Source organism: Xiphophorus couchianus, chromosome 15 (genome assembly GCF_001444195.1).
Source record: "Xiphophorus couchianus chromosome 15, X_couchianus-1.0, whole genome shotgun sequence".
Classification (NCBI taxonomy): Eukaryota; Metazoa; Chordata; class Actinopteri; order Cyprinodontiformes; family Poeciliidae; genus Xiphophorus; species Xiphophorus couchianus.
Genome location: NC_040242.1, coordinates 965,630 through 979,360, shown reverse-complemented (window position 1 = coordinate 979,360; position 13,731 = coordinate 965,630). Strand labels below are relative to the sequence as shown.

The 13,731-nt window shown below is 38.3% G+C and overlaps 1 protein-coding gene across 8 annotated transcripts in view; it reads right to left on the bottom strand.

The window, feature by feature from the left end:
- Positions 1-283: 283 nt before the first annotated feature.
- Positions 284-13,731, bottom strand: part of LOC114158467 (DNA (cytosine-5)-methyltransferase 3A-like) — a 64,699-nt gene continuing 51,251 nt past the window's right edge. For 5 of the 8 annotated variants that reach the window (XM_028039974.1, XM_028039967.1, XM_028039968.1 and 2 more), the window contains 8 exons: positions 13,371-13,516; positions 11,744-11,834; positions 11,523-11,671; positions 10,972-11,057; positions 10,799-10,871; positions 10,498-10,616; positions 6,891-6,959; positions 284-5,281 (listed from right to left, as the gene is read on the bottom strand). In XM_028039974.1, the coding sequence (XP_027895775.1) occupies positions 5,140-5,281; positions 6,891-6,959; positions 10,498-10,616; positions 10,799-10,871; positions 10,972-11,057; positions 11,523-11,671; positions 11,744-11,834; positions 13,371-13,516 (875 nt within the window). In that variant the 3' untranslated portion in view covers positions 284-5,139. The remainder of the gene's footprint in view (positions 5,282-6,890; positions 6,960-10,497; positions 10,617-10,798; positions 10,872-10,971; positions 11,058-11,522; positions 11,672-11,743; positions 11,835-13,370; positions 13,517-13,731) is intronic. The other 3 variants (XM_028039970.1, XM_028039972.1, XM_028039971.1) reach the window with 3 other exon arrangements.

Sequence of the window (13,731 nt, the reverse complement as noted above, 5' to 3'; positions counted from 1 at the left end):
TTCTCATCAACACTGCTGCAGGTTTCAAACATTCTTGTTTATTTTACTATAATACAGTGAAAATACTGAGTATTTGACCATAAAATGCACTAAAATTAGAGAATAATTCTCTCAAAACTAAGATTGACATTTTTGAGAGTTTAAACTAATTTTATCGCACAATCATAACTAGCGGTATTTAAAAACCTGCTCTTAATGAGTTTACAAAACATCAATTGAGGCTTAAACAGAAAGTGATATAAAAAGATGAAATTAAATAAGCACACAGGTTGGTTACACAGAATCACAAGAAACAGTCGTTTTTTTTATTCACATATATTTTACATAGTTCAAGTACAAAGTTAAAATTCCTTTTTAATTAGTTTATATTCATACAAGAGTAAAATCATAAGAGTGTCTTTCTACAACTACAACTTAAATACAGTCATAGTAAAGACCAATTTGATTTTACTCCTAACAATATATTTTTCTGATAAAATTTTAGCACCTTTTGAAACACCAACAGGTCTTCCTTTTCCTAAAAGCTCCTCATCTTTCATTTAGTCCATGAGATGAGTGTCTGCATGCGCCGCAGCGTTGTATTTGTAGGTGTTGCATGTGTCTGAGCGAACGTCGCTCTGTTGAACAAAGTGTTTCTAATGTGTTTGTTTGCAAAGTGTATGTGTTGAAAACAGCGCATCACTCAGCCTACAAGCTGTCGATAGGCGAACAGAAACATCATCACCGCGTCACCCATCGTTTAGAAAGAGCGACTGGGTTCCTAATCACTTTTACCGTCCTGTGCTCTCAGACAGAAATGTGTTGAAACTTTTTTTGGGGGGTTTTTAGCGAACCAGAATGTACTTTTTGGTTTTTGTTGCATCTCATTATGTGGAAAACTTATTTATTTGTCAAAAAGGATGTTAAAGAAAGATTTAACTACTATTTTACTTCTTAAGATTTTAGATATTCCTTTTAATCATCAGCATGTGGTTTCAATTATCCTTAACAAATGAAGCTACAAGAAGTTATCACATGGTCAACAGCAAAAACTAATAATAAAAAAAGAAAGAAAAGCCTTATTTTTAAAGTTACATTTCTCTACATTGAGAACACAAGGCAGAATTTATATAAAATTAACTCTTTTTTTTGCAAACAAAATTGTTAAAGTTAAATAATAGAAATTCTTGATAACTAGAGGACTTGGCAATGACTGAAAAACACAGTAATCACTCTAAATTTGATGTTAAGTGATAGTATTTTTTTTTTTTACTTTAAATTTGATGAATGGATAGCAACCTAAAATTTAATCTGTCCTTTCATTTAATACAATTATGACATATTAGAAAAAATATGAAAATAATCATGATAGCTCTTAAGGTTAGATGAATAAATTGTTGACATATTTGTGCTTCCTGAGTCTAAAATAAAGTGTTATCTTTCAGATTACTCCCAGTCTGCTTCTGATTGACGACTCCTTCCCTGTGAGCTGCAGTAAAGTACTGCAAGGTACGTTAAAAATACATAAAAACAGTTCAATGTTTGTTCAATATGTCATTTTCTAATTGGCCTATTTTGAAGTTTTTACTTAATTCAACTACAAACAGAAAGTATTTATGTTTGTTGGGATTAAAATTTTAGTATACTCTTAAATTGTTCTAAAAAATTAAGTGATGCCATAAACACTTCTTATTCCAACTTAAATAAGAGTTGGAATTAACTCTTAATTCAGTTAATTGCAACTTAAATAAGATTGATTTATTTTTGTTTTAGGGTGCATTCACGCCAGTCCTATTTAGTCTGCTTTAATTGAACTAGAGTTCGTTTGCCTAGAACGTCCGGTTCGTTTGGGGAGATGTGAATGTGAAACCGGACCAAAATAAACAAACTTTTGTCTGCCTAAAACCGGTCTCGGTTTGGTTGAAGTGAGCTCTGGTGCAGTTTGAAAGCCAAGTGGACTGGAGACAGTTCCAAAAGCAGGAAGTGAACTACAGCGCAGGGAATTCTGGGTAAATACAACTGAAACAAACGTTTGTCCAGCACTAGCTGAGTAAAAGCGTCGTGGTCTTATACGCTACTCCAATTTAGGTTGCATTTTACGAAAAAGGAAGCTGCTCTCAGTGTCTTCTTCAGAGGTATTTTGTGCTGTTTCCTTCAGTTGTTCTTGGTGTAGCGCCACTACAGGCGAGGAGGGGAACAGATTTTTTAACTAGTGAAAGCGAACCGCATCAACTAAAAATGTAACAAATGTTGCAATTTTGGTCCCCAATCAAACAGTCTATTGGACTTTCAGGTGAGGAAACACCCGTAGACTTTTCATGAGACAGGAAAGCACTTGTTTCACATGGTTGACTTCTGATTTTATTTCTTTAGCTTGTTTCAACTCATTTCTGGTCTGAGACTTTTGCACAGCTCATCTTTCCCACTATTTGTCCTGGCATTCTCGAGTACAATAGCACAAGTCACTATACTAACTGTAAATATGCTTTCTCTAGCCTCTCTCTCCCCTAAATCTGTAGGCCGAGACTGAACTGAACTGAGCACCAACCTGGAACAGTACACACACACAATAACAGATTATTATTGTAATTATTATTATCATATTATTATTATAATTATACTCCCTAATCTAACATGGAATCAGAGATTACACTGACTGACATGCAGCACCTGGGGGGCGGGGGACGGCGATGGGAGGGGAAGGGGTTGGGAGCACCGAGCGATGCGGAGAATCACCCTGCAGCGCCTGGGAAGCCTGACCGTAAAACAGGCGACCAGCAAAGAGCACAGTATGCATGTGTTTGTTTTTTGTTTACAAGAAGCAGAAAAGCCGGCCACTGTGTGTCCGGCAGATGATTGTGTGTTGTTTTTGATCTGCAGAAAGTGAGCGCACTGTAAAAAAGAGCTTAAAGAGTTTAAAAAGCACCTGAAGGTTGGTTGTATAAACGGAGAGTAAACGCGATGGAAAAGACGCCGAGCCTGCTGGTTGACTTGAGAGGCTGTGCATGTAGTTTGTGTATGTGTGCGTCCGCGAAAAGACTGCATGAGTTCAGTTGTTAGCTGGTATCTGAACAAGGTTCAGCAGACTGGAAGGCTTCCTGGAAAAGAGGGTCGACTGCCGACCGCAAGCACCAGACTGAAAGGTTTTCTCCAAAGACACCCCTGTGTAAATAATCCACCCATCAATTCACGGATCTGTTAATCTCAGTTAAAACAGAAAGAAACTGGGATTATTCCATTGTGTTTCGAATATAAGGAAGAATAAACACCCAACAGAGGTGTTTTATTTACACAGGGTTATCCGTTTCAGTCACAGGAAGTAGAAAACCAGCATAGTGTCTAGAGTAAAAGTCGGGCTCTGATTTCCGTGGATGCTGCTGTGTCGTAACTAAAGCACAAAGTGGATCTCTGTGAGCACAACTCCTGGATAACTCGATGACCAGACAGAAAGAAAAATGAGCAATGACTGGAGTTGAGGCACGAGAGAAGCTGCACCATAACAGGAGGGTAATCTAAACGCTGCTGCAGTAACAATACTGAATCCTAAAGTCCTTTACTGTTTCAGTTTAAAATCTCTTGGAGGCAGAGCTGTTCTGAAAGGAGAAATTGATGACTTTAAACCTCATTTAATGGCGCTGGTTGGAGAATTACACAAACATACTTGCTAACAGAACTGTTCACTGCAAAACTATGGGCCAGTTAGCAATGCACCAATGATTATTTTAGTAACAATAATCTATCCATTATTCTGGTGATTACGACAAAGTACAGGGCCAGGCTAATAAAAATAAAATAAAAAATAAAATGACCAGAATAAAGTTGCAGCAAAATAAGAACAAAGTCAGAATATTACAAGAATAAAGTGATAAAATTACCAGAATAATGTAAAATTACCAGAGTAAAGTCTTAAAATTTTAAAAGGAGTAATATCACCAGAAGAAAATCAAAGTAATACATAAATAAAGTCATAAAATTACCAGAATAACGTTGTATAAGTATCTCCTTACTTTTAAAACAAAAAATGTCTTGTAATTTTGCAAGACGCTTAAAAGACCAAATCTTTTCATATTACAACTTTATTCTCATGAGTTTATGACTTTATTCTCAATATTTTATTTTATTTATTTATTCTTCACCCTGGCCCTGACTCCATCGCAGGCAGTTCCGCAGTATCTACTTATTTTATTAGCAATACAAAAACATGAAAAAGATCAAGTTTAGTTCTTTGAGTGTGTGCATGAACGAACAGTTTATCTTCTACCTAATGTTTTGAATTTTAGGAAGATGTTAATTTGCTTTATGGTCCTCTAACAGAAGACCATAAAACAAATTTTTCTGGTATAAATTAACCCAAGGAGATGTTTTTGTAGAATCAGAGAAGCTCTGCCTCAAAGAAATTTTATTCTCACTTTTTTCATACACAAAGTCACTATGTATGGTCCCAATGTTTACAGTTCACACCTTTTTTTTGTTTTTTTTTTTGCTAAATGAACATGTTTAGTTTAACTCAGGGAAATAAAAACAATTCAGTGACTAAAACAACAACAACAACTAAAAAACAGAGACTGTTGAGCCTCCAAGAGCACCAAAAACTGTAGAAGTGTTGAGTTTAAGTGGCACCGTTTGGACTCCATCACCACCAGACTAGCACCACGAGGATTAACTGTTGTGTGTGTTTTTTTAATGTATTTGTGTTCATTCCACTGTTACTAAGCGTTAATACAGTTAAATATTACAGCAGAAGGAGTCATTGGTGTGTTTATGCATTAAGAGATATTAAAAACTTAAAGCTGGGGCATCTTTGTTACTTTTGCGCCCCCTGGAGGTTAACCCCAGCTATTGCGGCACAGTAAAGCCAGAAGACATCAGTTTCAAGGTTGGACAGGAAGTATATGTATATGAGTTACAGTACAGAAACCCTGCAGCTGTGTGTTTGTGTGTATAAATCAGCAGGGTAGCACCAGGGAACTAAGGTCAGCCAGTGGTCTACACAGGATCTGGGGGAGCAGTCCTTTGACATTACTTGTGAGGATTTATGTGTGTTTGTCCAGTCTGTCATTCTGCATCAGCCAACCTTCATGTACTAACTGTATTCTGTTTGTAGTTACCAGCATGTGTGTCTCTTTGTGTGTGTAAGAGAGAGAGAGAGTCGGTTTGTAATTAATTGCAGGCGAAGTACTCCTTGAGCGGGGCGAAGAGGTGCCGGATGACGGGGACGCTCCAGGAACGACCCAGCAGCCTTTGCCTCGCCAGACGACTCATGTTGGACACGTCGGTGTAGTGGACGGGAAAACCGAACACCCTGAAACAATCAGGCCGTTTGAAAAGTTTAACACATGTGACAAACTGAAACAAAACTCTTAACTACTTGTTTTCAGAGTTGGGTAGTCCCTAGTTACATTTATTCGAGTAACTTTTTTTAGATTATTATTATTACTTTTAGGAGTATTTTTACTACGTTTTACTTTTACTTGAGTAATTTTATTACGAAGTGTTGCTACTCTTACTTGAGTAAAACGTCTGGATTTTCTGCCCTCTGAATGAAACACAGACATGTTTTACACAAAGATCCACCAGACACAGACACACACCTGCAGTTTTTGTTCAAGTCTCATAAGTTCAGTAAAAGATTTGGAAAAAATTTCCTTTTGTCTGATTTTGTCATTTTGTAACTATAGTATTTATCCGAATTATTTTCATTTTGATCTTTAAAATACCAATATTTCCACATAACATCTGTCTGATAATGTAATTTTTAATATCAAATGATTGTTTTGATCATTTGATCAAATGCTACTAATTTGCATTATTACCAAATACTTTTTTACTCTTACCTGAGTAATTACTTCGACGGCTATATTTTACTCTTACTTGAGTACAATTTTTGAGTTAAATTCAGTTTTGTTTTATCTTCATTGCAACTAACACTGGGCGATATGGTTAAAAAATAAAATCTCAGATTTTGTCACAACATACTATTTATTAGTTAAGGCATCAACTTTTTTTTGTTTTCTTTATTTTATATATGTATTTTTTTTTCTTTAAATAAAGAATGTGTAAAAGAAGACATAAAAAACAGGATCATATAAGTTTATACTTCTTCCTACCTCTTATTCAAACAAATATGTATCTAAATACAGATATTGGTGTTTGAATTGTGAATGTGAAAATGTTTATAATAAATAAATAAACTACGCATAGCTCCATCACAGTGGTTCTTGATAACCTTGAAAGATTCAGACAAAGTTACAACTTTTATATAGAGTTCAAATTAACATAAATGCAATTTGAAAAAATACTGTTAGCTGTTTTTATGTGCTAATATATAGAATTGAAGAGATAAGTTTCTCCTTGTTGTAAAAACTTGATGTTTTTTATCTAAAAATGGAATTAAAATGAAAGTTTTTTTATACAATTTTTCAATACACCAGTAAAAATTGTCAAAGTACAAAGTGGCAACTCAGTTTATTTTTAGCTTTAGGGAAAGAAATTAAAATTCTTCCAACAAACAAAACTTCGTAGTTTCTGAGGTGTATGTTGTCACATCATAGGTGAAAATATGATTTAGACATTGAATTATAAAGTACCAGACTTTTATTTCATGTTTTAATTGTATTATTGCAGGTGATCAATTCAATCAAAAACTAATAAAAATCAGTTTAGTAATAATATAAGAGAAGCAGGACTGAATACCTACAGTCATTTTCTGTTGCGGAAATGTGAAACTATGAGATCTGAACAACAACATGGAAGAATATAAATAGTAAACTGTTACATGTCGTCTCTTTGCACTTTGCACATGAAGTCACATCAATTTAATAGTTTAAACAAATTAATAATAAATAATATTTAAAATGAATAGCTTGGGATTAAGTGGCTTTTCCTGCACTTCCACCTTTTATTAGACCAACCTGCTGCCTTCCCCTGTCTGTCCTGATTCTGTCTCTTTCTTCTTCTCTTCTTTCTCTCCATCCTCACCGCTGAACGATATGAACTTTGTGTTAAGTGGGTTTAAAAATGCAGCAGGCAAACCACAGAAATAAAAAAACATGACATTTTAATGTTAAATTTGATCTCCTTTTTGTGAAGCGATTACTGACTGCATCTGATCAGACACATCACAAGTGCTACAATTTATCTGTTTTATAATTCAAAATCTAGTTAAACAACAAAATATCTATTATTAGGCCCGAGCAGCAAAGCGCTGCGAAGCCCTATTGTATCTGTACTGTTTCTTATTATTACGATTCTTCCACCCTCTTCGTGTGCCTTTTTGGGGGCGTTATCATATTCAAAAACTCACCAAACTTGGCGGTCGCGACTAGAAAATTAAAAAATTTTGAATTTTAAGGTTGTCACAAAAATCGCAAAATAAATTGCTCAACGGTGGCAACTAGCAATTTTCTGTTGACACAATGGTATGAACGTACTTCATCGTAGAGACATGAAATTTGGTACACTTGTAGAGCTCACCAAAAGACTCAGAACTTACATTTAATGTTATAAGCCAACTATCACAGGAAGTCGGCCATTTTGTATTGAAGGTCCATTTTTTACCTCGATTTTGACGTTTACAGCCTTCGTATTTGATCGAACTCCTCCTAGGGATTTCGATTGATCGGCTTCAAACTTGGTCAGTCTGATCATAAGGCATGTCTGATTTAAAGTTATCAAATTGGTGAGTTTTGGAGCATGTTGAAGGGGGGTTAGCAGGGGTCAAAGTTCACCTACTCGCCATGAAACACGAAACTCTTATATTTCCTATACAAAAACACATAGAGGGACCAAACTTTCAGTGATTGATCGTCATGGGGTGCCCTACAATACCCTATGGTCAAATGATGACATCACTTAGGCCACGCCCCCTGAGAACAGGAAGTGTCATGTTTTACTGTGAACGGTCGCTATCTTAGCCCTTTGACCTAATCAACATGAAACTGTGTCCAGAGACAGAAGACATGTTGGTGTGTTGTGGATTGAAGCCCCGACCGGCTGCGATAAAGCAGGTGGGCGTGGCGGCGCGGCGAAGTGACCTGTAACGCCGTTGCCATACGTTTGGCTCTGAATTACACAATTTCGGGCCCAGCTGCTCCAAACTCACGAGGATGGATCCTTATCCACCTGCCGACAGAAATTCATAACAAAATTTGGTGGAGTGGCCTAATTTCTCTATAGGGCCCCCTAGAGTATTTTAAATGAACAGCCCCAAGCCATGCTTTAACCTAGAATTACGAAACTTGGTACACATGTGCATCTTGTCAGGACGTACAAAAAAGTCTCTTAGAGCCATGGTCGAAACCCAACAGGAAGTCGGCCATTTTGGATTGAATTTCAGATTTTGACTGCGATTTTGACGTTTACAGCCTTCGTATTTGATCGAACTCCTCCTAGGGATTTCGATTGATCGGCTTCAAACTCGGTCAGTCTGATCATAAGGCATGTCTGATTTAAAGTTATCAAATTGGTGACTGTATGAGCTTGCTGAAGGGGGGTTACCAGGGGTCAAAGTTCACCTACTCGCCATGAAACACGAAACTCTTATATATCCTGCACAGAAACTCACAGAGACACCAAACTTTCAGTGATTGATCATCAATAGGTGTCCTAAAAGACCCTGTGGTGAAATTATGACATCGCTTAGGCCACGCCCCCTGAGAACAGGAAGTGTCATGTTTTACTGTGAACGGTCGCTATGTTAGCCTTTCGACCTAATCAACATGAAACTGTGTCCAGAGACAGAAGACATGTTGGTGTGTTGTGGATTCAAGCCCTGACCGGCTGCGATGAAGCAGCTGGGTGTGGCGGCGTGGCGAAGTGACCTGTAACGCCGATGCCATACGTTTGCTTCTAGGTTCCACATGTTTCGACCGAGCTGCACCAAACTTGGCCTGAGTGATCCTGGTGTGATGCCTGAAAATTCTATGTCATCATATTATGACGTCATCTAAGCCCCGCCCCCTCAGAACAGGAAGTGCTGTTTTTTTCCTTGGAAACTTTCATCTATGGCTCTCTTGACCTAATCAAGGTGATTCTGTGTTGGATGACAGAAAGGAAGTTGGTCTCGCTTGCTTTAAAGTGCCAAGAGTTTTCAATGGCGGCAACGCCGTTCGTATACGTTTGCCTCTACATTCCACATGTTTTGACCGAGCTGCATCAAACTTGGCCTGAGTGATCCTGGTGGCATGCCCGTCGATCCTACGTCATCATATTATGACGTCATCTAAGCCCCGCCCCCCCAGAACAGGAAGTGCCGTTTTTTTCCTTTAAAGCTCTGTTTATGGCTCTCTTGACCTAATCAAGATGATACGGATGATAAACTCTGTCAATGCTCGCTGCTGGCTGAACCGTGTGGGCGTGGCCAAATGGCGAATATCAGTCCCTCGCCATATGCATACGTTTGGCTCTAATTCACACATAGATCATCCGATTGGCGCCAAACTTGATATGTATGACCTTTGTTCACCTCTAAAGAGCCCAACGGGTTTGAAATGTAATTTGACTCCACTGCGCCCCCTAAGTTAATACATCGGCTGTATCTCCTCGATGCATCGACCGATCTGCACCAGATTTTTTGACAGTCGTCGGGGAGCGCCGCCGAACGCATTCACGCGTGTCGCCCGGTGGACGGGCGGGGAAAATGCGCGACAGCTTCTGCAGTGGCTAGCGGCGGCGGTGCTGGAAACTGCGGCAGAGCTTCTGCGGTGGCGAGCGGGCTGCGGCTCTGGAAACCGTGCGAGAGCTTCTGCGGTGGCTGGAACCCCCGCGGTGGCCAATAGGCCGGAGCGGCGCTTGCTGCGAGGGCCGCCCGAGGCTGCTTGCAGCTTTAATTTATTTTATTTTTTATATAAATACAGCTAACACCTACTGTCTTTAAATGACTTTAAAAAGCTATTTTCATCCCTACAAGATATTCCTCCTCTTTTCATTTTCCGCTTTCTGTTCTGCCTCTGGTTGTGAAAACTGGCGTGGAAACGTGAGATCTATCCAGGTCGTTGCAGAAAACACATCATGAAATCCTGGGAGCCATAAGTAACCCTGTATTTTGATTTACTGATGATTATAAAATATAACGAGTGATAATGTGTATGCATTAACGATTAATCATGTGATTAATGTAAAATAATTATAAATTATGAATTGACATTGACTTAATGGGGATTATATAATAAATAAGCATGTATCTGAGTTAATAACTGATTCAATGATGAATTAAAATAAGAAATGATTGTGTACAAGGATTTGTGAAGAACATACAGCACATACAGAGCTGTGACTAGAACCACTATGAAATTGTGAGAGATGTACTAGTATGTAACTCATGCTAACATAATTAGAGCGAGATTTCGGAGCCAGAGTAGAGTCAAGAGTTTTTCTTTTTTTTTTGGGTAAAGTGCATTGAGTCAACATTTGTAATGAATAGGTGCTTTGTAAATTAACTTAATGGAGTTCGAAGTGAATAAAATAAATTTCCGGACACACCATACCTTGTGAGGTTTGGGGTTGTAAACACCAACATACCTTTCCATTTCTGTGCACCAGAGGATGTCCTCCTTGTTGTCCATGAAGACGGGGAAATGCTCGTCTTTCCCCTGCTTCACTGAGTTGGAGCGTGTCGTTATGGTACGCAACTTCTCAAACTGGAATTTGCATCCAGAAACAAACAGACACATGAATCCTTTTTTAATCACATAAATAAGATATATAATATCTTAAAAGATTGTATAGACTGTCTCTTTACACTACACTGCAGTCTATACAAGTTGCAAAAATTGCAAAGGATGAGTAAAAAACATAGAAATATAAACATGCGAGCACAAACCTTAGCTGTGCGGCCGTGCTCCAGGCACTCTTGAAGGTCCAGTTTGTCGTTTGCCATCGGCGTCAGAGGTCTACTTTATATAAAAAGACGGAGAAAGAAAAGTGTAATTTAAATTAAGAGACTACTAAATGAATGACCAATAAATAAAAGTAATAAGAGTTGAGCTGCATCACCTGGACATGCCGGGCAGGTTTCCCCAGAAATAGCGAGCACGGTGGGCAGCAGAGACTTCCTTGGCGTCGATCATCACCGGGTTACACTGAGAGGAAACAGGAAGTAATGTCAGGAAACGCGGCGGACAGCAGGACTAACTGATCACTTTTTAACTATATTTAGTAAAAATGTTTTTGTCTGACGAGGTTAAAATCAGTCTGATCAGAACGACAGGAAATGGACAAAAAAACAAGATTTAAACACTAAAAAGTAAATTCAGTCATAGAAAGGATGGAAAGAATGAAGGAAAAAGAAAGAAATTAGAAAGGAAGGATGAAGGAAGAAATAAAAGCAGGAAGGAAGGAAAGAATGAAGAAAGGAAAAAATGAAAGAAATCAGGAAGAAAGGAAAGAAGGAATAAAGGAAACCGACATGAAGGAAAGAAGGAAGAAAAACCTTATGAAAGGAAGGAAACCTGGAAGAAATGAACTAAAGAAGGAAAAAAAGGAAAGAAGAAAAAGAGCAAATAAAGAAGAAAGGAATAAAGGACACCTAGACGAGGATGCTGTACCTCTAAAAAGCGTGAGATGTCACGTTTGTCGCTGACTCCCATGGCGACCACGTTCTCAAAGAGCCAGAAGAACGGCCGCTCGTCACCCGGTTTGGGCCGCGCCTCGTGGAGCAGACGGTAAAACTCGAAAAACAGCCGCCCAGTGCCCTCTGCAGCAGAGGGTTAAGGGATTAAATCAATGTTTAATTTCTCAAGTCAAACTAAAACGCGGCTCAACCTACCAAAAAGGCCTTTCCTCGCAGGATTGACTATGGAGAGGTCGTTACAAGGACTTCCTCCGATTACGAGGTCAAACGGTCCCCACTCTTCGATCTGACAGAGGACAACAGAGCGATGATTACTTCTGCCTTAACATGGATTCATCAAACAACTGACAACTGCAACAACTACTGTATTTATTGATTCATGGCAATTAATCAACTAATCTGTAAAAAAAAGAAAAAAAAAGGTCACATTCTGCAGATTTTTCTACAATATTAGAAATACATTAAAAATGCAAATAATCACCTCACTTCTCAGACTTTACATCAATAAATTGCATAGCAAAAGGTAATTGATGGATTTTTTTTTCACAGAATTTGAACCAAGTGAAGCTAAAACTATGCACTGAGTTTTTGGTAGAACATATTAACAAAGTTTTATTTTTAATTAATCTTAAAATGTATATCTTTGTGTATTTTTAGCTTAATTTCTGCTCTGAAATGGAGCCTTGGCGAAAATTCAAACTGGGAGACTCGACCAGCTTCACCACATCATCTAATCACTACGCCCGACCGCAGCCAATCCGGACCGGAGCTTCACGCCGCTCCAGCCAATCGTCGTCCAAAGACACCTTCAAAAGTCCAAGCTACCCTGGGGGCTTCCTGCTCGTCAGCCGTGCTTCGACCCACCTCCTCCCCTTCTCCACCTTCACCATGAGGGTCGTCCTCCAGGATCCCTTGTGCTCTTCCTCTCCAAGCTCCGCTCCACCACCAGTTTCGGTCCCGGGGGGAAGACTATCCCGAGCTCGCCGAGCAGACCGCCTGCTCACGGCGATCCTCGGCTCACGGTCTTCTGCCGGGTCCGAGCGCCAAAGAAATTGTACCATTAAATCTTTTTAACTGCTATTTTCTTCTCTGTGTGAGTCTCTCCAGATTGAATTGCCTTTTGTTGAACCTATGTACTCCAGTTAATGATGATTTATTTATAAATTAGTTCATGATTACTTCAATAATTGATATATCAAGATGAAACTGATTACAAGTGCAACAAATGATTATTTTAGTTGCTATCGATTCATCGTATAAAATAATAGCATATTTGGCAGATTTTCACTGAAGCCTTTTTTAGACAATTTTAAGAATACAGTGAAAAAACGTAAATAAATAAATTAAATTTCCCTTTGGGATACATAAAGTATTTTTGAATTGAACGGAATTAAAGTATTCAATTCAATTTTTAAATTAAAAAAAATTTAATTTTATTACCAGAAATGCCATCACATGGCATTCCTTTACTGAACTCAGATCATTTGCAGCAAAACAAATACTTCTAACGACAACACAGTGTAGGACTAGATTGTTGACTATTTCTTCGATCAACCGATTAATAATTGGATAGAAAAAGGTAATTAATAGAAGATTTTTCACAGAATTTGAAAAAGGTGAAGCTAAAACTATGCCACTCTATATTTTGTGGCTTAATTATTTATCTGTTTATGTTGCTTGTTCAGCAAATGTCCTTTTTAAGTCTGTATAATTCAGTTAATGATTAATCGGTTTCTTCATGATCATTTCAATAATCAATTCATCATGATTAATCTGATTAATCGCTTCAGCCCTAAATCAAAGGTGAAAATCCTTCACTTACATGCTTGCGGGTTACATTGCGTACATCCCCAACGTACATGATGCGTCCCTGGTGCCGAACCATTCCGACAGTGATGGAGTCTTCACACACTTCCGATGCGACGTACTTGTCCACCTGGATGCCTAAATCTTTCAGCACCAGCAGGCCTGGGCAGAACACAGAAGAGCAGAAAAACAGATGCAATGCTTTGACACAACTACAGAAAATTATCAGCATCAGTCCAAAACTACTGTATTTTTCAGACTACAAGTCGCAGTTTGTTTGGTTGTGCAACTGGTTCTCCGGATCGACTTGTATGATCTTTTTACCTTTCATGATGCTTTTTCTGACAAGTGTTTTCACACCTGACTGTTGGATACAC